Consider the following 25,023-nt stretch of genomic DNA (forward strand, 5'->3'; position numbering starts at 1 on the left):
AATGTTGTGGGTCTCATCTTTGGATTAAAACTGTGATATTGTGCTATTAACATCCATAACTTGAACTTACTCTTGACAAGCTTTACGTCTGATTACACTTGTAACTAAATATCAGCTGTTGACGGATTTTCTGACTCTATGAATGATTGACGAGGATCTTTTGATTGATTGTAATTCTTTGGAAAACCTAGAATGTAATATAAATCACTGCGTGCAATCAAATAATTGTATCCATAACTGTTATTTCACGAATCTCTCTTTCTGGTGCCGTTTTTCCTGTAAAACAATCTGCTACCATAGAAGGAGAAATGTTCACTTAAATATCCCCAAAAATCAGATTTACTCAGGGCAAAAGAGTGTTTTGTTGCTGGTTGTGTAACGATGAGCATATCGAGTGTTTTAGCCCTCATGGGTAACTATAACGAAACTGCAAATCCACCAAAGACCCCCGTAATCAAAAACAGGAAGTAAAAGTAAACCACACATGAGGTGCTGTGAGTACAGACACTGGCTTTACAGAAGTGGAGGGTTTCCACTATGCCTAACATGAAACCTTATTACTGCCAAGTCCTTTTCAATCTGCTGATATTAGTGGTGCTGGTCCCCACTCTGGATGCTGATAGTAAGTTATTACCTTTATTCTATAATATACTATACAGTAGTTTTAAAATTCACTATTTCTGAATGGGTCTTTGTGTCTCCATCCCTCGGTGATGAAGTACAATTCAAATAACACTTTGTACTGTATAATGTTACAGACTGAAACGATTTTAAGTATACTTTTTTAAATATATACATATATATGAGTTTACCTTTGTTCTACAGCAGCATAGCACACAAAGACATGCCCAAAGGCTCAGAAACAGCCTTCAAGGCTGAAACTATTGGATTGTAATTTTTATTTTTGGGCAATGTTTTGTCACTATTGTACTCACTGTGTTGATTGACATATGTCCATAGTGTGATGTGTCTTATATATGTATACATATTTTGTTTTTTCTTTTCCCTTCTTCAGCTCTAATAAAAAAAAAAAAAAGAAAAAAAAAAAGAAACAGCCTTCAAACGTAAAACTTGGACTTGAAAGTTAAAAATCGAGAAAATAAATCCAAACTTGGACATGTTAGTTGGAACTTATTGTTGGAACTTATCGTAGCACGTGTTAACTGGATAATATCGTCTCTCATACAAACATGTAAAAGGGCAAAAAACAATCTAAAATCTACTTTGCTTGTGTTGTGGTCCTACTGTGTAAAGGTAAAAATGTGATTTCATTCAAAAGATCCACGCTAGCATTCAGTTATGTAAATCTGCCATTTTTAATTCGGAAGAATGTGCACCGGGTATCACAGGACCCTAAAGCCACACAGTGCTTAAACCACCGAGGACTCTTCTGACCTCAATCCAGTGGCGCTCAGCTGCAGCATGAAAAACTCTAAACCAGTCTAAACCCGACCGACCTCATGCTGCTGCAAACTAAGGTGTCCTGCAGTGTGTAATCTCTTATGTTAGGTCTTCTCCCTGCTGCAGATAGAAATAAAGCACAAATCAGAATATACTATTCAGCTGCCAAGAACGGAAATGAGACAAAACTGTTCTGCAGTGTCAGACCAGAATGATTCAATGTCTTATTTGGGACTTTAATGTTTGTTCTCGTTTTTCTTCTGCAGGTGAAGACTCTGAATGTTATCCTGAAATCAAAGTACGCCGCCACACAAAGTATGAAGCTTTCCTTGGAAAAGAACTCAGGATTAAGTGTCCAGTTACTTTCTGCAACATTTCACCACCAAAAGTCTTCTGGGTTAAAAGTGCAGGAGCAGGAGCAGGCTTTCTTAATGTCAGCAATGATGCCCACATTAGAGTAGAGTGGGAAACATTACGACAGTATGAAGGGACATCCTATTTGATCTTCCAAAGCATTCTTGAGAATGATGCAGGTGTGTATCGGTGCGAGATTTCTGACACCTTGAGTCATAATATCAACGTCTATATCAGTGGTGAGTGGGACTTTCTAAGTAATTTGAAACTGAATGTAAACACTAAGTCCACACAACACAGCTAATACTTCTAAATGTTACTGAACAATGAATGGGCAACAACAACTGTGTTTAATTACTGTTCCTGTCACTTCTGACTCTGTTTGGGTATGACTTAAGACACTCGCTCTGTATTATTTCACAGGTCAGGGAGAGAGTTCCAACAGTTCCCTGAAAAATGAAACAAGGGTAAAAGGTAACATTTAAATCCTGGAAAAGTAATTTTTTTCCTTTTCAGACACTGTCGCCTTTATTCATTTCACATTGTGTTAATCTTTTAGCAAAAGACACAGATTCTGCACCTACCTTCACAGAAGATGTATGGATCTATGTGTACTGTGCTGCTGGGATTTCCTCATTTGTTATCATAGTAATAATTATATCCATCATATCCATGAAAGGGTGTAAAGGTGAGACGCTAAAGTTATGCTACAGCAAATACTTGGCATGGTTGATATGCTAACCACAGTCATTCATTTTACTGGATTCTTTGTCCTGCAGGGAAATCAAAGGAAGCACAAACTGAAAATCAGGTAAGAAAGAAATTATTTTGAGCTCATATACTCTTTCTTCCATTGTTATCCCCTCAATAATCCTTATAAAAACAACCTCTTACAGTACATGTCGATCCCCATGGCTGAGCAACGTGCCACGCTCCAGCCCTCGCCAAGAGGAAGCCCCTGTGTGCCGCCGTCTCAAAGGTCTACCAAGAGAAAGGCACCATCGAGGCAACCCAATGAGTTGACATCATCAAGAGTTAATTTCCAGCTTTATGGTCAGACGGAAGAGGACAGAAACAGACAAAGACATACAGTGTCAGTGGAGGAGAGCCAGTCTGTTGTGTATGCTGCTCTCAACTAGTGATGGGTCATGCGCACAAGCATCGGCTCTGAAAGCCGGTTCTTTGTAGTGAATCAGAAGAGCCGGCTCGCATCAAGTGAGAGCCGACTCCAAGTTTTTTTCCATTCGCTGCTTAGGTTTGACTTTCAGTGCTCAGTCCCAGCTATGGTTACGACAGAGCTTTGTTATGATTGGCCAGCATGGGACCAGCATGCGGTATTCACGTGAGAATTAAGGAGTTTGGTTTTGGTTTTGGTTCTGTTCTGTGGATTTGTTTGAAATTTTTTGGTTCATTTGTCCAATAAAAAAGTTTAATTGAGGACATTATTAATGTTAGCTTGGGTTTGGTTCTGTTCTCTGGATGTGTTTAAAGTTTATTGTTAATTTGTGCAATAAAAAAGTTTAATTGTAAAAGTGGTTTTGTCACAGAATAAATGCAAAGAATTAGGCAATTATAAGGTCTCTCATAAAAACACTGAAAGCAAAAGGGTTTTCAACACATAAACCATGATTTTTTTTTGCAAAGTTAAAGTAAAATATAGGCTACAAAAGATCCTAAATAAGGAGCCGTTTGGGAGTCGAAAAAGCCGGCTCTTCTTTGGGAGCCGAGTCAAAAGAGCCGGCTCTCGGAAAAGAGCCGAACTTCCCATCACTACTCTCAACCATAACATGCCTCAGAGGGCTGCTGCTCGGCAATTGAGGCAGGAAGAGGAGACATCAGAGTATGCAGCTATTCGAGTGGCATAAAGACCAAAAAACCTGTTGGACTAGACAATCTCTGATGAACATGTGAATCTGGAGTATCTCATCCAGAGGAACTGTGTGTGCAGAAAAACTCATCTCTTTTACATTTTTTCAAACACTTCTCTCTTATCACAACATAATCCCCGGAGTCATAAAGTTCCAGTAGAAATAGGTGCACAAAACATAATTCAAAATCAGACTTCTTCAAGATTTTTTTACTGAATCAAAAAACTGAATTCACGTTACACGGCAGCTGAGCATTACATTACCAATACAATGTTTTTGCTGTTTTTTACCCTTTTCACAAGTCACGGTGAGATTATCAGAGTCATGCTGAGGTGTCACTCCTCATTTCATTCTGTGATTCAGAATTCCTGTAAATCCATCCGTAATAACACAGAAGGGAAAATAAAAGATATGGCGAACCGCCACTGTTTAATCTTCAGTAATCTAAAGTATGTGACTGAGACTGAGAGAGTGCGCACCGAGTGACTCACTGATAAGCAAGACTTTTGTTCCCTTGGGGCATACATATCCAGTGTAAATATCAGCTTTAAAATGTGGCCCATCTATATGTGTGTGTGCGTGTTCCCACCTGTGTGCTACAATGCGCTCTGTCGAACAGTATGCAATGTGCATTGGAAACTGCAGTGACAGGAAGCAGAATCAAACCACATGTCACACGAACGTATGTTATAACTCAAATGGTTTCACAGTGGAAAATACAAATCATAAACGTACGCCTCACTTCATCATTAAACTGCAGCACACACAGCTTCCACTCAGTAGTCTTTAATGTATGCATGCATGCAAAAAAAAGATCATTTTAATGTCTTTTAATGTCCCCTCATCTTCACGAGGGGACATTAAAAGGAAAAAGGTTTGTTTCTTTTTAAAGCTGAGAGCAAGTTTAGAGAATATTAACTTTCTTTAAAAAAAACATAATTTAGCAAACCTGTATGAGGAAAACGCTGAAAACATGAGTGATAGTTTAGTTTGTATGGTCAGTAAACAAATGAATAAGATTAAGCTTGACGAGGCCCTTATATTGACTCATATCTGAAGCTACATGCTCATATAGAGCATTTAGACCACCAGCTGCCATCATAGCTTGGCTAAAAATGACTTTAGGTTTTTGAAAAGGAAAATATAGTGTTTAGTCGTGTAGCTACAGTATATTGTGCTATTATCCTGTGGCTGGTTGGGAGGAGAGCAGTTATAAAACCACAGCAGTTATAACAGTATTGTTAGCTTTCTGTTCCCAAGCTAAATTAGCAAAGATCACAGGGTTCATGTTGGAACCTCAGCTGGGGCTTTTCTGCGTGCAGTTTGCATCTTCTCTCCATGCATCCGTAGGTTTTCTCCGAGTGGTCTGGCTCTCTCTCGCCATCCAAAAGCATGCATGTCAGGTTAGTTAGTGATTTGAAATCGACACTAGGAGCGAGTGTGAGTGTGCATGATTGTTTGTCCCGTTTGTTTCTGCATCGGCCCTGTGAGGTACTGACAACGTGTCCAGGGTGTACACCACCTGTCATCCCATGGATAAAGCTTGTTAAAAAATAAAAATAAAAATGGATCGATGAACAGGTTTATACTGAACACTAAGCAAAAACAAATTAGCTGAAAATTTAGTGGTAGCTTTATAAGGGGTTAGGGTTACATGTATTGTTCACACAGTTTTGGTAAGTTGAGACCAACTTACGGCCGAGTCTTGACAATCGATGGCCCTGTTTGTACCTCCCTTTGCCTGGAACCAAGAACTATGACCATTAGAGATGATGTGAAACAGACAACTGTACAAAGAAACACTTTTGCCGATGACTAACAACCATTCTAAAAAAGGGAAGCAGGAGCACGAAGTGCGCAGTAACCACAATATACTCCATTGTCTCCGAGGGAGCACATCTCCAGTATCCAGTAAAACAAGGAACAAACCAATCAAAAAACTTTGAGAAAAGCTGTCTGCATCAAATTCACATCACTTGTAATGTAGCAAGTTATTGCTTTGTGTAAAAATATGTTTTCAGTTTGTGCAGGCCTGCTGTAATGGAGTATAAACCCATAAAGTGTGGTACCTCCCAAGAAAAGTTCCAGCAAAAAAGTCATCACGATAATTCATCCCATTTTTTTCCCCCTCAATCATCAGACAGATGTAGGTTTTTAAATTAGTGGAAATCTTAAAGACATCTCACACATTTCATTTGGAACTATTAACCCGCAGTTACTATCAGGCGAAATGTGCCTTGTAATCTTGATCCATGAGAAATAGTTTGGTTCTTTTAAAGCAGTTTATGGGATTTTTTTTATTTTTAAAACTTGGATGAGCTGCTCATGCTTTACAAGAAGCAGTAACATGAAACGTTAATCAACATCTTTCACTTTTGTGCTTTATTCCTTTCATTTTAAATGTCTAACTTTGATAATGACATGATGCATTGTTATTTATTGAAGTTCCAACTTAGTGTTTGATGGGGTTCTCACTGTAGCACGTTGCCTTCTAAGTCTTTACACATTTCAAAGCTTCAAAGGTGAAGAGCCAAGTGTACAATCTCGCATCTTGTTCATCTCATCCATGGCTGGTGTCCTTTCCTTTCCCTCTATTGTGTCACATTCTGCCATAATACTCTGTTGGAGTCTACGTGCCAAATTTTGGTCATTCAATTCTATTTACATCGACATAATTTGTCAAACCCAGTTTCAGCAGAGCTTTAGCTGTCAGACAGATGGCCTCCCATTTGACTATAGATGCTTCAGTATACAGAGGAGTTTATGGTGGGCTAAATGACTGCAAGTTATCCAGGTCCTGTTGCTGCAAAACAAGCCCAAATCATCAGCCCTCCACCCTTGTGCTTGACAGTTACTATTAGATATTTGAGCTGACATGCTGTTCCTCTCCAAAAGCTGCTTATTATGACCAAACATCTCCACTTTGGCCTCGTCTGTCCAAAAGGAAAGTCAGAATATACACACCTGAAAAAGCAGGATTCTGCACAATGGGCAAGGACGAGAGACGTAAGCTATAACCATAAGCTAAATAACTCTAGACAAAGCTGCACTTTTGGAGTTAAAAACAACTTGTCTCAACTTGAGAACAGGTTGTTGAAGCTTGGAGCAGACACGAGGGGTAACGTCTCTCCCACCAAGAACCGAGGAAGTGACACCTTTCACATCAAACTGAAACCAAGAAAAAAGCCCCAAAACTGAACCTAAAAAAAAACCAAAAAACATCCCAACCCAAACTATGAAAGGTTACCGGTCATAAAGTAATATCTGAGATCGTAAGCACTTAAGAGAAAAGAATGATTGTTGCAACATAATCACAATATTGAAGATTTATGAACACAAATTGTCTCTCAGAAATTAAATAAAACATTTTAGAGAACATTCCATTTCAAAGTGAAACACCAGCTGAGCAACACCTTGGTTTAGGCTGTAACCACAGCGATCGAATGATAAGAACGTCGGCTTTATCATTAAACAGGATCAGAAGTTTTCAAAACATATGTGGCAGCTCACAATCTACACTGCGATTTACAGGGGGGCATGAAGCAGGTGGAACAGCGTGACCTGTGGGACGTGTCGCTTCTGTGGTTTCGAAAGTGCTAAAAGCTGTACTGGGTGTACAGTCAGGTACAGACACACTCTGAAACTCACAATCCTCCTACGTCGCCCACCACATGACGCATGTAGGCAAGGAGTCACGGTGGGCCATCGTGCAAAAACAATGTGTGTTATTATGCAGCACTAAAATGAATGTAGGCTCATCATATTATTTTTGGAATACACGGGTGGGGGTTGTTGTACAGTGCACATTTGAAACTGGATAGCTGGGAGAGGTTAGCAAAGGATTAAAAAAAGATCACCATCTAGTGGCGCATGTGCAAAACTCAGTGGTGCACCACAGGTGGAACTGGGCAGATACATCTTCATCTTTGTGAGAAGTTTGCACACCAATAAACAAAACCCCCGACATGTTTTAAAAAGGGAAGGCGAGTGATTTCCAATCAAAACAACTCCACAACCCGTACTGGTGCCTTTGTTGTGAGCTCCACAACAAAAGCACACGGCTTCCTCCAGATAAGCCTCCGTGTTTTTCACGAATAGTCAGATTATTTGCTTTAATTCCATCTAGGGCCACTCATAACAATGCAGATAAATCTGTCTGTCAAAGGCAAATAACTCACACCTTTCCTGTTTTTTTTTTAAGCTTGTGGAAGGAAAGGGCAACTATGGGTCACTCTGGAGGAAAGAATAAAGAGAGTAAGGCAGGAAGGCTGCACAAAATCCATGAAGAAGAAGAAAAAAAAAAAAAAAAAAAAGTGAAAGAGACCGGCGTCTTTGTTTTTGAAAGAATGTATTTCAACAACGATGGGACTTATGTCCAGTTAAATGAGTTGTCAAGCCTTTGAATGGCACTAAACTCTATAAGCCTCGTGCTATGCACATGCATGCATGGGTTCATTTAAAGTTTATTACGCCATCAGAAAAAAAAAAAAAAAAAAAGACATTAAAGGGAATTACATCCTGGAAAGTTCAGCTTGCCGGTGCTTTCATTTTCCACCGTGGTAATGAGCTGTCGGTGATCTTATTTTCCAACGCGACTCATCTCATTTGAATAGCTAAAACGACAGTGTTTGGGACTGCACGCGCTCTGGGTTGAAGCCATTTTAAAATCAGGATATTTGCATGACTGAATCAACATGCTGGATCCGAGAGTGAAACAGTCACGACAGTGGGCTGTGGAGTCAACGAGTTCTCCAGTGTTTAACGTTTGTAATGAGACTACTTTACCACCCACACAAAGTTACCAAACAATACCACAACTCTCAAAGGTAGTTCAGTAAAAAAAAAAAAAAAATTAATATAATGTGCGATTATAAATTGTTAAGTGCAACACAACCTCCTCCCCTCCTGGCCTAGTAAGTCTTTTCCTAATGGCTTACACTTGTCCAGTATTACTTTTGGGGCAGTTAAAAGATAAAAAGATAGTAAAAATGGAACAATTTAGAGAGGAAAATGTGTGCCAATGTCCATATTTCAACACGTTTTGAGAGTGCCAGTATGCGTGATGACTTTAGAGCCCAGGAAGAGAAGCTTTCTTTGATTTTGCACATTTTCTGGTGAAAAGGTGAACATTTCGTGCTGCGGAATGACAGCTACGAACGCATTCTAGACTGCACCGGCTTTTGATCACCATCACAATTTGTTCTAGTTGTAGCAAGACCGTCCAACACACACAAAATTGGATTAAGAAGGTATAGCTCTTTTTTTTTTTAAATTTTATTTATTTTTTACAAAAAAAAAAAATCTCTAAAATACAGACCATGAAAACAAGAAAACAAACTTTTATTTCTTTCAGTCAGAGCTGATCTCTGCAGTACAGCTTCAGTCAGCTGGTTCTCCACATACTAAAATACTGACAGTCACCATGGGAAGAACAATTATAAAACCCGGTTAGTTTCTTAACTGCAGTGTTGGTATTTATTAATATTTAAACCTTAGAACTGTCTTTGTATATACACATAACAGACCTCCATATAAAATGAGACGTTAGGTTTCACTAGAAGTATCCTGCACACAGCCTCTGTAGGCCTATAGGAACTCTTTCATTCATATATATATATATATATATAAATAAAAAACCCAAAGAAGCTTACACTGGTGCTTTCTACAGTTCACCGCCATAAGTCAAAACACTGCTCAGCAATACACATAAACACTAACACACACATATACTCCCAGTTTCTTTCAAAACACACGTACTCATAGAAACAGACACTAATGCCTCGGCCTGTCTAACATGAATCGAGCGATTCACAGCTGCAGGGTTCGTCTGCTCGGTAATCGTTGGGGGGCGGTGTTAACCACAGAGCACACAAGGGTTACAGGTCGACCACCCATCCGCGTCCCACACGCGGTAGCTATAAATAACAAAGCTTCCATTCTTTCCTCTCAGTGACTCACACAGGGCTGGTTCACTGAAGTAAAAGTCAGGTTCTGCCCTCGGGCTCACAGCCTCTTTTGGCTTTCCCATTACTTGCAAGTTTAAATTTGGACCCCTTTTAATCATCCTTGTGACAGCCACACAGAGTTCTGTCAGGTGGTGAAGCAGACCTCTTGTGGCCACATTGGTGTCCCAAAGTAACCAGGCATCAGCTGAGGAGGACGACTGATGTGGCTAAAAAGGGTATCGACTCAATCTGCGCACCAAACTGACAAAGTTAGAACAGTTTTGGTTCAGTCCGATGCCCATTTGTGTTTTTCTAAGTGCTCTTTATCCTAGTTTTTTTATGTGCCTAGTTCAATTCAAATTAAGCAGCCAGGTTGTTTCTGTACTGTGAATTATCTGTAATATCCAAGTTTCTGAGCATTAAACTACATAAAATGACACCTAATAATAACATCAACTAGAATTACTGGAACTCAAATCATAGAAAGTTATGCTATTAAAAAAAAAAGGGGGGAGAAAAAAAAAAAGATTTAAAACCAGGCTTTAAGGAATTTTGGACAAAAAGGTCACTTTTCAACATAATACAACAGACCAAAACTCATACACAAATACTTACACAATGCATTGTCTTACACCTCAAATACTGGTCCTCCACGATGCCACAAGATGCAGATGAAACCCTTCGTTTCCTCAACAATCTAAGCGATTCCTCTACAGTGAGTGCAATTTCTAACATTGAATAATGTGATTTTAGTTCTTTTTTACTGTGCAGCAATACTGGGTCTTCATTAGCAGTGCTCATGGGAGCAGAGCCAGCAGCTCCGTTCCCTCCTCTGCACACTGAGCTGGAGGGCACGGTGCTGAGCAGCTAGGTCGGACTCAGAGCTCCGCCGGGCCTTCATCAAATCAGTCTGAACAGAAGCAGAGAGGGAGACACAGTTAGTCGGTCAGCTTGCAAGCAGAAACTTTCCACAGCATTTCCTCTTCCGTCTATTTATTTTTTTTTGTCAATCACACGGCCTTGGCGGGCTCCCTTTTCCCGACAGGGCGTCCCTGAGATTTCGTCAGTGAAAGACCCGGCATGGTGTGCTTGCCAGGGCGGCATCAGGTTTTTGGGACACTGGCCAGTTGGTTAGTATTTACCCATTAAATGACAATTCTTCTATGAAGCCAGCAGTTGCATGTGTCTTTTGTTATGAAGACTGTTGATGAATTAAAGGAAACCGCACAATAGGTCACGGATTAGACAAATTTCATTTGTAAAGTAACTGGTAACCAGTGTTGGTCAAGTTACTTTTAAAAAGTAATTAATTATAGTTACTGCTCCCAAAAAGTAATTGAGTTAGTAACTCAGTTACCACATTGTAAAAGTAATTAGTTACTCAGCAAAGTAACTGTGGCGTTATTTTTTGTAGTCTATAACACTGTTATGTTCTATAACATCAATTATGTTTATATTAACTGATTGAATTCATTCAAGGTAAACACAAGAAACTTGTGCTAAAGGAAAAAAAAAATGAACCAGACTCAGTGAATATTTCCCTATATAAAAGACATAAAAACACTAAATACAGTAATTTGGAACATTCGGTATTTATTTGAACTCAATAGATTGCAGCCTGCCTATGATGCATAGAAATAAAGCGATGTTTGTTTTCGAGTGGCTCCGTCTCCTTCGCTGGGGCTCACGCTAGCTGCATTTGGGCTTGGGGTTGGGTTAGCAGCTGCAGAAGCAACGAGTGCTTCATATTCGCATGGGTTGATGTAAGGTGCTTCATTAGATTTGAGTTACTTGAGGCAGTCGTGGATAAAGTTTTTTTCCCTGGGGAAAAATGTGTTACATACACATTCTTGTCTTTTACCTCCACGGGTGAGAAGTAGTGCCAGTAATTCCAGTTAGAGAACGCTACCTTTGAACTTCCCTGGCTTGTCGCCGGCCGCTGTCTTGTGTGTGTTTAGCGCGTGCAGTGAGACAGCGTGAGAGGGCTTCCGCCCACACAGCCAATCATCATCACATTTGCAACGGTGTCATCATCCCCACTCCTGCTCTCTCCAGGCAGCATGCAGCTGATGTGTAGCCGAAAGCCTACAACCACATTGTAGTAACGCGCCACTTTATATTCTCAGTAACGATAAGGGCGTTGTAACGATGGGGAAAGTAATTAATTAGATTACTCCGTTACTGGAAAAATAACGCCGTTAGTAACGCCGTTATACTTAAACGCTTAAACGTTACTCCCAACACTGCTGGTAACTAAAGTAAAGTTAAGTAAAAAGTACAATATTTTGTCTTAAATGCGTTATAGTACTAGAAGAGACGCACAAGGGGGACACGGTTGTGTAAAACAGAAATATTTCCGTTTAAAGCTATGGTAGGTAATCCTAGAGAGCTAGCAAGAGAGCTAGCAAGATTCGAAAGTGTCCACTCCTCTAAGCTCCACCCCCCCCTCCCCATTCCGTCAGTGCTTCATCCAAAGCCGGTGGAACCGCATGCGCACATGGAGCAGGGAGCCGGCAGAGGGGGGCGTAGGCAGAAAGCAGAGGCATCTGATTGGTTTTTTGTAGGCGACCAATCCGAGATCAGCGTCAGCTTTTTCTCAGTCCTGCAGCTGCCACAGAGGTCTGATTATTTTCGTCCCTTTTTCTAAATACATCTTGTGTAGATTTCTCTCAGGATAGACGGACCATTTCACCCAGTATTACAAAATGTGTTTCTGAACAGGATTACCTACCATGCCTTTAAGTGCCATGCGTAAATGTACAGGAGGCCGTTTCATTCCAGCAGCGACTGACCTCAAGGAAGAGTCACCGCATTTGTTTCCCTTCATCATGAGGGAACAATGTGTCCAAAAGCCAGCAAGTTTGAACCACAGCGTTGCACAAGAGACGCAGAGTGATGTTTGATTGCTTTTTGGTGGAACTCATTCATTCATTATGTTGTCACTTAAAAAAAAAAAATAAAAAATTTCAGGAAAACAGAAAAACAAAAATAGAAGTAAAGTTGCTAAACTGGCTTTACAGATGTGGCCGATGCATTTGGAGAATAATGCTGTACTGGAGCACACAATGAAGAGCTAAACGTTCTCAATGAAAACATGTCACAATGCAGTGGGCAGAGGTTGCATTACTTCCATATAAATCCCACAGAGGAATGCGAAACACAAACACAACAAGCACATGCACGTTTGTGCGTGCACACCAAACACCCCCCCTCACATCCGAGACACCGCAAGGAGAAATTATTGCAGGAATTCCTCAGTCATACTGAAGTGGCTGCCACACCTCACTGCGTCTAAGGGAGGCCGACTTCAGCCCTGAAGCTTTACCGGCACATGTAGCCTAAAAGTTCATTAGAGCAAAAGCGATAAGTTAACTCAGTCAAAGAGTCAAACACTGGAAAAAAACAACACGACCGCTCAACGTGTCTGAAAAAAAAAAAAAAAAAAAAAACTTTTTGCTGCGCAGTGACCAGCAGGTGTCGCCTTCACCGTGTTAGGAAGTCGGGCCTCCTTTTTGCTCTCTTTTTTCTTCCATCTAATCTCAGAGGAGCAGTCGGTTCTGCCCTCATGATGAAAGGTCCAACTGTGTTTAGTGTGTCAAACCGGATGTGGTACCTGCCCACTACTTCCTGAGAAGGACAACTCCCACTGAAAACGTTTGCTCGAGTCAAAACGTGTGGCTCTGATCTGCGGTCAGCTTCCCGTCCCCACACTACCTTGTAGTCTGAACATCTCCGCAGGGCCACGCCAGAGATCATGGAAACGCATCCACAAATAGACCAGCAGCGTTTTACTGGAAGCGCCTCTGGCCTTGGCCGTTCTTCCCAGCCGTGATCGGCGCAGGGAGAAATTAAACGGCACCTACTGATTCAGAGGGAGCCACAGAGGCCTGTTTGAGGCCGCCTTGTGGTTCGACCTCAGCCGCAGACATCACAACTCTATAACTGGCCCACAGTGGGTTTCACTGCATCAGAGAAACTCAAAGAGTTTTTACTTTCAGAGTTTTACTTGCTGCTCCAGGATTTTCATTCGCTCGTAAACACTGCGGTAAAGTCAAACTCAACAAGCCTTATGTGAGCTTTGTTTCATAGAATCTGCCTCAGTGTTGAGACATTCACTTGTGGGATTTGTACCTCCACTCACACATTATTTAAATAAAAATAAAAAAGCACCTGAAAACAAATTTGCTCAACCACCTTCTCACTATGATAAAAGACTTAAATGTTCATCTGCTTCGTTTGAAAAGGATCGAGGCAACAAAGTTTGGCCTGACATCGATCAAAGCAATAATTTTTTTAATGTTTAAACAGCCGTTTCTGTCGCATATCTCACCTCAAGCTGTTGTTTATTTTTGTGGTTGAAGGCAGTTGTTTAAGAGCCTTTAAAGTTTAGATGAGGACCATTTTTTTTCCAGAACAGAAGCAGGGCATCTTGCATAGGCAAAAGGATTTCTTTTGGTCTTCGCAGGGGCAGACTGACACAAAAAAAAAAAAAAAAAAAAAAAAAAAACACAGTCCAGGAACTTGCTGGTGTAGCTCTAAAGATAAAAAAATATATAAGTGATTTGACCATCTTTTATCAGACCATTAGGTGATGCAACTTACAGTGAAAGAGTGGGAAGGGCCATCCTTGACATCATTAGAAATATACTGCTATTTCTATGGTAATGAAGACAACTTCTCATCAATTCCTTGAAACACTTCTGATCGAGTACTGGATTATTCCAAAGATTACGTCAAAGTCGTCGTCATATGTGTAACGTAAAAGGTATGATAAAACCTACCAAGTCAGCCCCAAATAAGGACGGAAACTCTGCAACCTTCAGCCCTCTTAGCGGCAGTCTGAATCACATCACAGTAAAAGCTTGTGTTCCCAGCACATCCCGGCCAAGCCGAGTCTTGGAAATACAGTGCGTGTGTTTCTGTACAGTCGAGTGTGAGAGGGGACGTTGTTATCATTTGGGCAGACTTTCAACTTCAGGCCTGTCACTATTCCCTAATGTTCGACGAAGGATTAGACAGAGAAAAAGGGTCTTTTCTTCTGGCTGTTAACTCCAGACAATCAGCACGACCACTTGTTATTCTGCTCAGGTTCTGCACGGTTGGAAAATGAGAAACTTCAAGCCATGTGGAAAGTCTCATGCAAGCAGGCGTATTTATGTCTAGAAGAAAGAAAAAAAAAGAGAAAGAAGCAATCTATTTTTGCAGCTCCATTCAAGAGATCCCACGCTGTAGAAGACAACACAATCAATCACATGTGAACGCAGTATTTGAGAGTGTCAACACGGTCCGTGAGACAAACAAACACTCCTAAATCAACACCACGACTGAAGTCTGTTGTGTGAGGGACATGTGGAAGAAAGATGGTTTTGGAGCGGATGATGAGGTGGCGAGAAAACAAGAAATAAGGAAATATGTCAAAGGCCTCTCGCCTTTATGAAACTAGGAGAATGTGAGCAAGTCTCGCCCGCTCTTTAACCGCTCCAGGAAGCACTAATGAGGAGGAGCTGAAGGAAAAATGGAAACTCTTTAGTCACTGTTTAGGCTTCTGACTGAGGTGAAGCTGCCAAATCGAGAGTAGTCGTGCGACCACCCTGACCCTGAAAGAAAGATCAGCTCCACCTTTGTCTTTCTTCCTTTGAGGCCTCAGTTTGTTTGGCCCAACTCAGCAAGGACTGCAGCCCGGTTTGGCAACTGCAGCTAAAGTTTAGTTTCCGCGCCTTCCATGGATAAGAGTCCACATACCAGATCCCGCTGGCACCACACGGTCGTCACAACAGCCAGAGAGTAAGGGTGATAACAGGAGGAGTGTTAATGACATGTATGCACAGACCCTGCCAGCTCAGGATGGGAGGTAGCTGTGAGCTGACCTTTCCGGGTAAAAGCCAGATATTTCATGGTTTGGTGACACATCACAGAGGACCCACACTAGCATGACAAACTCAATGTTTTAGGAACCTTACAGAATCAAGCTCCGTCTACATTGCAAAATTACTTTTAATGTGGCCACATTAATAAACTGCTAGGCGAGTCCCAGTGCTGTTAGGATTTATCACACATCCCTTGAATAATAGCTGCAAAACAGCTGAGAGGACAGACAGCGAGGCTAATGGCCATTTTTCATCACCCACTTTGACATACCCAATTGTCATCAAGGCTTCCATAAAAGGGAAATGCAGTAGGAGAAGTTTTCTATTTCAGAACGTCCAAACCAATTTGATGGAAGCATGGAAACAGAAGGCTACAATAAGTCAGACTTCCAAACTTAACTTGGGTCAAGATTCTAAAGGAAAAAAAAGAAAATTGTCTGGTTGTGACAAGGTCTTAAAATGAGGTAAATGTAATCTCAGATGAACAGCAACACATGACATATTACATTGTGTCATTATATATTTATTCTCAAATTGGACTCTCTAATAAATTTGTTTCCAGGAGTTCTTGGTCAACTCAATGACTACAAGGTGTCATGATCCTGTGGCTGCAAAGGAAATCATCATCCCCCCCGTGCTTGACAGTAGTCAAGTGTCCATTCATTATCAAAGGAAATCTGAAGGGATCTATTAAAAAAGCCAAAGTGTAGAAGCAACGAGCAACTTGGCTTATACCGCTACTGTGGAAGGAGTAGCGTTCTTAACTGGAAATAAACCACACGGGAGATCACACAGCAAAAGCTGTGGTGGGCATCCTGTGGAATTGCTTTAATCTCTGACAATATCTGGGATATTGCATCATATCTGGGAGCACACCTGTGAGTCACGCAAGTTTATTATTTTTTTTGACGGCTCAGACTGGAAACAGCTGCTCACTCCCTCATTGTAACCTTTGACAGACCAGAAGTGATTGTTTCTGTGCTCCCCAAGGCTCACCAAAAGTAAACATTTTGGAAAATTAGTGGTTGAAAATATGAAGCAAGGAAAGGCAACGAAGACCAATTTGGATTTGCTTAAAGAATACATTAAATATAACAAATAGCAGCTTTATAAAGAATTTTTTTTTTTTAAATATAAAACAAGTCTAGTCAGACAAACGTTGGCAGTGCTACTGTAATTCTTGGCTTGTTGTGTCAAGGCCCATAAAATCCCAGAATGTTGTCTGTTTATGCAACCAGAAGAATGGGAACACTTCATCACCGTCACTATAATCACTGGCACTCAAAACTTGGCCAGCAGAACGGGCCACTAGAGAAACAAAGCACTGCATATCAGCTGAATGTTCTTCCTCCCACCACAGGGATCCAGTGATAAAGAGATGCCAATAGTACAAATTTACCAAATAATCATTTCTTAAGTGATTAAATCGACTTTGTTGCCGCTCCTTTCGACGGATCTGCTTCTCATTTCTACTCTAAATCACGTACTCGTGAGGGCTTCCCAGAAACACCTTCGTCTTCTGTTGAATTTTGAGGGAATGCTCAAAGTGTAAATGTTATTCATTTTCATCACCCACATTTTCCTGATTTACAGAGATTCTGAAACTGGCAACTGTGAAAGGGAAAACCACTTTCAGACGCAAGAACAACAAGAGTTAGAGGTTTTTTTGATGACTCTCATAACTTGCATACTCCTGCACTTCCTGCGGAGACTTTGGATAACTGGAGCTTTTATTATTCTTCTGACTGCACTGAGGTCTTATTAGACAGAAGTCAATGTGTGTGCCTCCGTGGGATGGACGGTAGACTCACCGTCGGTACAGATGAAGCACTTGCAGAGACACGCACACAGACACAGGAGCAGAACCGCTGCCACACCGCACACCGAGATGAGGATGATCATTAGTGGTGGCACTGAAATAAACACACAGACATTTCCTTCAAAATACAGTTTGCGTTTCAAAGTACAGCATGCGGAGAACATCTGGACTAAACATGTTCAGTGATGTGAGACTTATGATAGCCTCATCTAATAAGAATGCCATCAAAACAGCCCCAATGACTCCAAACTTCAACAGAAAACACACCAAAGCCTCTGTTCTCCCGCATCTCTGAAACTAAAACCTTTATGGACTTCTCACCCCTTGTGTTTAGGGGCAGCGTCAGGGGTTTCGCCAAACCCTGGTGGTGCACAATGCACTTGACCGACAGGTCTCTGAGCAGCGCTGATTGGAAGAGCAGGGTGCTCGTCACCATCGTCGTGCCGTCGCCCTGTTCGAAAGCTGATGAAATGGGCGGTCCTAAAGTTCGGTTGTCAAGGCCGACGTCCCACGTGATTTCTGCCGCAGGCCGAGACTGGGCCGTGCAGTTAGCCTCCGTGACTCCAGGGGACGACGTCACATGGCTCACCTCTGGTTTGGGCAAAACTGGGGAAAGAATTGGAGGTTATGTTCAAATTATCAAGCACTTTAGTGTGTCAATTTTACTGTATGCAGCCTTTAGATCTGGCGGGATGGAGACGGACAAACAGAACACGTGACCCGACAATCTATACACCCGGAAGACACAAGTCTCCCTCCAACAGGCTGGTCGGGAAACAAAAGCCAGACACACAACGGCAGCAAAGCAGCTTTTACTAACTGTGTGTGTGTGTCTGGACCTTTGGTTCTGTCAGTTTAGACAAAAGCCAAGCCTGTTTAGTTGAGCAAGATGGACAAACACGCACACACTGAGGCCTTGTGTCCGAGGAAACAGTGAGCCACTCATCCCCCCGGCTGTGTCCCACATTAATCACCACTTTCCCCTCAGTGACAACCCCTCCCTTATCGTCTCTGCAAAAAACACACACAAAAGAGGAAAACCAACCCCTATCTATTGGAACGTTAGCTTCCAACTTCTAGAAATCTCCAAGCTTGGAGAGGGAAAAAAAGAAAAAGAAGGTGGCCGGGTTAAATGTTGCCCAGGGACAGACAGCAGGGCGGAACAGTAGTTTAATGACAGACTTCAGTACCTCTCACCTCAGGCCTGCCTGTGGTTTGTTTATACACAGCGCTTCCTTTTCCTGAGCTATATAAAGGATGTACGCACGCACACACACTTCCTCTCAGTCTACTGTATAACCCCAGTATACATAATTTGTAGATCAATCCTAGAATCATGCGAGCCGTCATCACTTTATGAGACAAACTTGAACTAGAAAAAGCATCAGACTGTGACAGGTTGTTTAGCAGCGATGGTAAAATAAACAAAAATTAAGTTGCCAAGTTGAATTCTGAGAAGTTTTTAGAGCTGGACCAAAACTATAAACTGCAGGTCAGTACACCGGCCAACTTTACCAAGGAACACCTGGTAAACATTTCCTTCACAATAGTTCAATGAGTAACGGCTGTCCAGATTTCCAGGATAAAGTTGAATGTGATCTGGGGGCATATTCTCCCAGAAAAAGGGTTCAAATTTTGAGATTTTTGGAACATTTTTTCCTTCACTACACTTTGAAGTGTCCAGATATAGTCAGTGATGTTTAGACTATGGTCCCTTGTGGCTTTTGAGCTGCGTTTAGAGTAAGTATTATGGCGTAAAGCCACCCTTCAGCTTATTTAAAGAGGTTGGGAATCCATTCTTCCATCTAACAGGGAAGTGCCTGCCCCTCCCTCCCCAAAAACATCCATTTGCTGCCAAAAATGTTTTTCACTTCATCAGCTCAAAACTTATTCCCAAAATCCATCACGTTTGTTTACATCTGCACTTACAAACTACCGAGCCTGCAATCTGTGCTGGCGTGTGGCGTGTTATAAAGTGCACCAGAGTGACATAAACGCTCCTGAAAGTCTTTTGCAGTCAAAAAGTACTCTGGCCTTCCACACCGCAACCCTTTCTGGTAACGACCGCTTCTCAGTTACAAACTGATGAAACGATTACCTGAAAATGCTTTGCCATCCTTTTATAGCCTTCTCCTGCGGTGTGAGTAACATTGATGTTAATTGTCATAATGCTGGGCAGCTGTTTACAGGAGCCCATGGCTGCCGATTGCTGGGAAAAGGTTTAAAGAGCCCAAAGTCTTTATTCAGCTTTAAAATTACTTTCAGCTGACCTTTCCTAATAATGATTCTTAGCAAGATTAATAATCAAGTTATCTCAAATCTCTTTGTATTAATCAAGACGGAGAAGAAGAAAAAGGTCACCATGTAAATATTTGGGCAAAAATAACACTAATCTTGCTTAAATTCTCTTTTGGAAAGCAGGTGTTTTTCTGTTTATTAGGGGGCAGCTCACTATATTTTTTAATCTTTTCATTTTAAATAAAAATAGATACTAAATTGTGGCCACGAAACTGCACCAACCAATGATTTTATGCACCATTACACCTCATGTATTCCAACATAAGGTGTAAAGACTGTATAAATAGAAGAATGACTTTCCAGATGTTTCTGAAGGCACATTTTGGAAGAATTTAAGTTACTGTAAATACTGAGCCATTTCCACTTGACAAAAAAGGAATAAAGAGAGATTCCAAAAAAAAAAAAAAAAAAAAAGTCTCACCATAAACAGAGAGGCAGGCTGTGGCGCTCCTGGTGCCATCTGGATACGTGTGAAACTCGCAGGTGTAGCAGGCCTCGTCCTCGGTGCGGACCTGCTGGATGGTCAGCTGGGTGTCTCCCAGTGTCCGGCTCAGGCTGACCCGACCTTTGTACTGCTCCTCCGTGTGGTGGCTGTGTTTGGAGGAGGAGGCCACAGTGGTGGTGTCGCCCTGCTCGGCCGTCTTCCTCCACAGCACCTGGCGAACCCTCTCAGGGAGGCTGTACCAGCAGGACAGGGTGACAGGCCTGCCACTTATGGCCGTCCTGTTGCCCTCTAGGTGAACTTTACCTGATAGAAAGACAGTTCTCCTTTTATTGCCATTCACCGTCATAATCTTCTACCTTCATCACATCATACAGTGGAATCTTTACGAGGCTGGTTTGCGTGCAGAAATAGAGATAACAAGATCTGAGTAATAAGAGAGCGTCGCTGGGTGGGTGACCTTTATCCTGCCGATCTGGGATTTCAAACCTTCCAAAGTGTTTCAAAACTTCCTGTTTTAGGGCACTTTGAGCAAATCAAGTTCAGTGTGACTCTAATCAGACAGAGTCAAGGCTATGTGACCTCAACGAATAAACAGAAAGGCTTTGTTTTTAATGAAAAAACAGAACTAAAGTCCAAACGTCGGCTGGAGCACCAGCACAGAAAAATGCTCAATGATTTGTTCTTTGACAAAAAAAACAAAACAGAATCGGGGTCCTGTTAAGCTTCAACATCTAAAACATATGATAAAGAGCTGAAATATGGTGCCCAACCAGTGACACTGATGCACGTCGAGCCCTCTTGCTGCCCCTTGGGGAAAACATCAAAGATGCAGCGGTAGCAGCCTCCGTCAGCTGGCTTCACTCTATTGATGGTGATGTAGCTGGCGTTGTTGTGGGAGGCGGTGAGCTGCACATTGGGTTCCTGGTGGCTGATGTGAACCGGCACAGTTTGCTGGTAGACCAGAAGCGGCTTGGACTGCTCGTTGATCCAGCGCACTTGGCGGACAGTGTCACCCGCCGTCGTGGTGATGTTGCAGCTGAGCAGGAGAGGGTGGCCTGCCTCTGCGGTCAGACTGGCAGGAGCTATAACCTCACCTGATGTAGGAGACAAACAGCGACTTGGTTAGGGCACGGCAGCGAAGAGTCAAGAGGTTAAATGTCTGTATATATTACTTTAATGTTAATATCTAACATGAAATATGATGAATGAATGAATTAGAGCACTGAAAGATCCATTTCTGTTGTAAAATGGTCAGCGATGATAACATTTCACCTCATAAAGTACTCTGTAAAAGTCTTGAGCCACCCCCTACATTCCTAATATTTTGCTGCCAAGGAGCCAGACTGTCTTGTGATCTTTTAAAGGGGTCTTCAACAATACTGCACTTTCTAAGTTTTCCTTTGGATATTAGCTGCTTCCCCCCACTCATTTTCAGACCAGTCCGAGGGAACATGTTTTATGGATTGTTAAAAAAAAAATAAATAAAAAAAAAAAAAAGCACCAAACTTGAGGGATGAATACGTTTTGCGTCTACACATAACAGACAACTTTGCAAAGAACTCTTCAAATTATATCTTGAGGCAAAGACCCACAATTTGTTCCCAACTTTAGTTCCATCAATGAAAAATGCCAAACACAACAGGACGACCAGCATAAAATAATATTTTTGCACAAATAACAAGATTAGCAAAAAGCAATATTGGCCAAAAACGTAGCATACCCCAGAATGGTGCAGAGTGTCCTTAAAAAACCTGAACAAGTGGAGGATAAAAAGAAGAAGTGGGAAACCTAAAAAAAAAAAAAAAACAACAGGGAAAAAAAAAACGGAAAAAAAGAAACAGCAGCAAAGACCCGACACAGGAGCTGAGAGATGCATCTGGACCTTCAGCTGATCCATCTGCTGTTGGCCCAAGCCTCATCAGAAACGGGCTCCATGGAAGGGTGGCTGTCAGGAAGCCGTTCTTAAGGAAGGGAAACAGGGAGAAAAGGCTGAGCTGTGCCAAATGACAGAAGAAGTGGACTGAAAATCAGTGGCAGCAGGTCTGATGGAGGGATGAATCCTCCCCAGAGCCCGGACCTCAACATTACTGAAGCAGCGTGGGATCATCTTTACAGAGAACGGAACAAAAGGCAGCCCACATCCAAAGAAGAGCTTTGGGATGTCCTTCAAGAAGCCTGGAGAACTATTCCTGCAGAAATGGCAGAAAGCTTGTCTAAGAGGGTTCAGGCTGTGTTGGAGAACAAAAAGGGTGCTCAGACCAATGACAGACTTTTCTAAATTGTACAAACTCTGCTTTTATCTTGTATCCTGCATGTCCATTTATGTTTACACACATCTCTATAAATCATGCACACATTCCCGTTTCCCTGGAAATTGAAAAAGTCTTGAACTACACCTGATTTCTTTTCATCAGTATTGTATACCCAGCTTTTTATATTCAAAACGATGAATTGCCGTTCCACTAGCAATAACTGGATAGTTTTACATCGCATTACCTTATCTCAGAATAATCATGAAAAGTGACACTTTACTGGACTGTGATAAATGTACCCGATTGTCTTATCTGACATCTGATGCAACAAAGGGCCCAAACAGATTGTTTTGTGAGGTGATGAAAGCCAAAAAAAAGCCACTGCTTCCATCTTCAACAATGCACTCTGTGTGTTTTACATTTATGTTGTCTGTGTGGAATTATTGTCTGAAAGGCAAATACAGGAGCTTTCACAATTACTTTTAAGCACCACGTATGGTTACGCGTCATGAAGAATAACCAAAGATCTTTCTCTTGTCCCTTTATAATCTTTGGCACAACACAGTAAAACTCATAAATATTAGCAGTTGGGTGCCGATACTGTTCCATTTGAAGTTTTCGTAAAAAGGAGCTGCAGTCCGCTTCAAAAAGCGCCATCTGGACGCAGAACGTACCTCCTGCCCTCAAGACCTTTGCTCCTACGATCCACAGCAGCAGACACAGGGGGAAGGCAGGTCCACACATGGCACACCTTAGTCAGGATTGCCAACTCAGACGCTGACCCAATCTCACGTCCAGTCTGCAGCTGAAAACACAAGTCATGGAGCTACAACCACAGCTTAAATCCTACTGGGAAACCTCAACATTAAGCACTTTTGACAGCTTATGACCACAAAAAGAAAAGAAACAAAACATGTTGAATTTTCTGAGCTTAAATCGAGCAGCTGTGATGCAGACGTACCCCCCCCCCCCGTCAGCTGTCCAGTGTCAAGACTTGTAGAGCTGCTGCTGGTCAGCACAGTCGGAGCTGCATCTTACACGCACACCGTCTGCTGGAACGAGAAGCCAGAGGATGACATGAGCTAGGACAGCGTCGCCCCCTGCAACAAGACAGTTTACACTCTCTGTAGCCGAGGGAGAAAGACGAAAAAAAGAAAAATAAATCTGGACTATTTTCTTGGAGGTGGATAAATGTGCAGTGATGCCACTTGTGAGGCATCGCCATGGCAATGTGTAGGCATCAACAACAACTCCTGCCGACTCAAGACACATCACCTGGGGTCTAATGGAGGTTTTGCATGTTGATCCACAGGATGTGCTCTAAACCCAGTAAGCCCATAATTATCCGAGAGCAAAACAAGCTGCCACCTCAGTGTCTAGACGGCATCAAAGGCTGAGATTTCAAAATCGATACCTCAGAAGAAATGAGAGGCCAGATGATGATGAGAGGACATTAGTCATTCAGGTGATCACAATATGTGCGAGTGTGTAATCAAGAGTGCAAACAACAGTCAAGCACAGCGGCTGATTGGCTGCAAATAGTAGGCTATGTTGTATTGGGGAGACAATAGAAAAATGCCACATCAAATAATCAAAAGCGAGTTCAGATCACCTTTAAAAAGAATAAAGGACAAACAGGTAGAGTCGGGCTTCCATTAGAAGTAAAGTGGACTTTTAATAGTAAAGAGGAACCCGTCTCAACCACAAGTCGTCCAGGTCCAGACCTCGGAGCTTTATTGGTGATTTGCTTCTTTACGGAGCCAAACATCTGCCTTCAAACATGCAGCCTGCTCCTGTTGGGCAACAGTTAAACTGCTTTTCCCCTACAAAAACCCCTGCTGCAGACAACTCTAACGACCCAACCCGCTTCAATCCATCAGCTGTCAGGCTTTTAATGTTAAACTGCAGCAGACGCAGCCCAAAGAGACCTTTGAAATGTTGCAGCCTGTGTGGCATTTAAGAGCCCAACCCCACCCCGACATGCCACAGCTTCTCTGGAAGTGAAGGGATTTACTGAAAGTAAAATACGATGGAGAAAATAGCAGGCGCCCCTCAAGTCTCAGGGAGTGAAACGAGGCTTTTTTTTTTTTTTTTTTACATCCACAGCTGGTTCAACCCCAGGAGGCAGATGTTACATGAGATTTCTTGAACACATTGTGGGAACGAAAAGCATACATTTTGAAACCTTTCCCACAAATTGAACGCAATCCAGCCAATTCTGTTCCTGTAAATCTTTCACTTGAAAGGGTTACCATAAGAAAAACGTTTTTTTTTTTTAGTTTTTTTTTTTTTTTACTGCAAATAGATCAAACAGGTGCCGCAATTAAAGGACTATACAGCAAAGATGTGGCTTAAATAAATAAGTCATTTTAAAATCAGCATTTACCTTTCCTAAACACATTCAGAGGAATTCATTCGAAGAAGCAAACTAGAACCAATTTGAAACCATCCTATAGCAGTTACTGTGACATTTTCACCCTGAAGAGTTGACTGAATGCAGGTGTGCTCAATTAAATTAAAGACGCAGTTTTCCCAGTTATTTCAAACCATTTTCCAGACATTTAGCGACATTAAGGCGACATTTTTCAATATGAAAGCATAGAACTTACCGTTAGACAGATACAAGCCCGCTTATACGAAACTAACTCCCTGTTGGCGAGATGCTCTCCGTGACACTGGCAGTGTCAGACTGGTTAGGCTTATTCCGCGGCTCCCAATTTAAGCTGGGACCTGATTTCCTGCTGCCTCGCGCTTTCTCTGGTCATTTCAAACAG

General features: G+C 41.9%; 2 protein-coding genes across 6 annotated transcripts; one reads left to right on the forward strand and one right to left on the reverse strand.

Moving 5' to 3' along the window:
* The first annotated feature begins 537 nt into the window (after window positions 1-537).
* On the forward strand, window positions 538-3,192 carry LOC142391729 (uncharacterized). The gene is made up of 6 exons (XM_075477751.1): window positions 538-622; window positions 1,668-1,994; window positions 2,179-2,229; window positions 2,315-2,443; window positions 2,535-2,566; window positions 2,652-3,192. The coding sequence occupies exons 1-6, from the start codon at window positions 538-540 to the stop codon at window positions 2,892-2,894; spliced, it is 867 nt and encodes a 288-aa protein (XP_075333866.1). The 3' UTR covers window positions 2,895-3,192.
* Window positions 3,193-8,879: 5,687 nt separating this feature from the next.
* On the reverse strand, window positions 8,880-24,986 carry LOC142391730 (nectin-4-like). Of its 5 annotated transcripts, none has more exons than XM_075477757.1 (8): window positions 24,859-24,982; window positions 23,211-23,298; window positions 22,924-23,054; window positions 20,768-21,091; window positions 19,974-20,300; window positions 17,576-17,860; window positions 17,247-17,348; window positions 8,880-10,478 (listed from the first exon to the last, which is right to left on the reverse strand). In XM_075477757.1, exons 3-8 carry the CDS (start codon window positions 22,991-22,993, stop codon window positions 10,474-10,476), a joined length of 1,113 nt encoding a protein of 370 aa, XP_075333872.1. In that variant the 5' UTR covers window positions 22,994-23,054; window positions 23,211-23,298; window positions 24,859-24,982; the 3' UTR covers window positions 8,880-10,473. The 5 variants fall into 5 exon arrangements, with proteins under 5 accessions (XP_075333872.1, XP_075333867.1, XP_075333868.1 ...); XM_075477752.1 differs by lacking the exon at window positions 8,880-10,478 and adding an exon at window positions 13,041-14,040 and having other exon boundaries at window positions 23,212-23,298; window positions 24,859-24,986; XM_075477753.1 differs by lacking the exon at window positions 8,880-10,478 and adding an exon at window positions 13,041-14,040 and having other exon boundaries at window positions 23,211-23,301; window positions 24,859-24,986.
* Between the last annotated feature and the right edge of the window lie 37 nt (window positions 24,987-25,023).

The sequence above is a fragment of the Odontesthes bonariensis genome, chromosome 11, assembly GCF_027942865.1.
Source record: "Odontesthes bonariensis isolate fOdoBon6 chromosome 11, fOdoBon6.hap1, whole genome shotgun sequence".
Lineage (NCBI taxonomy): Eukaryota > Metazoa > Chordata > Actinopteri > Atheriniformes > Atherinopsidae > Odontesthes > Odontesthes bonariensis.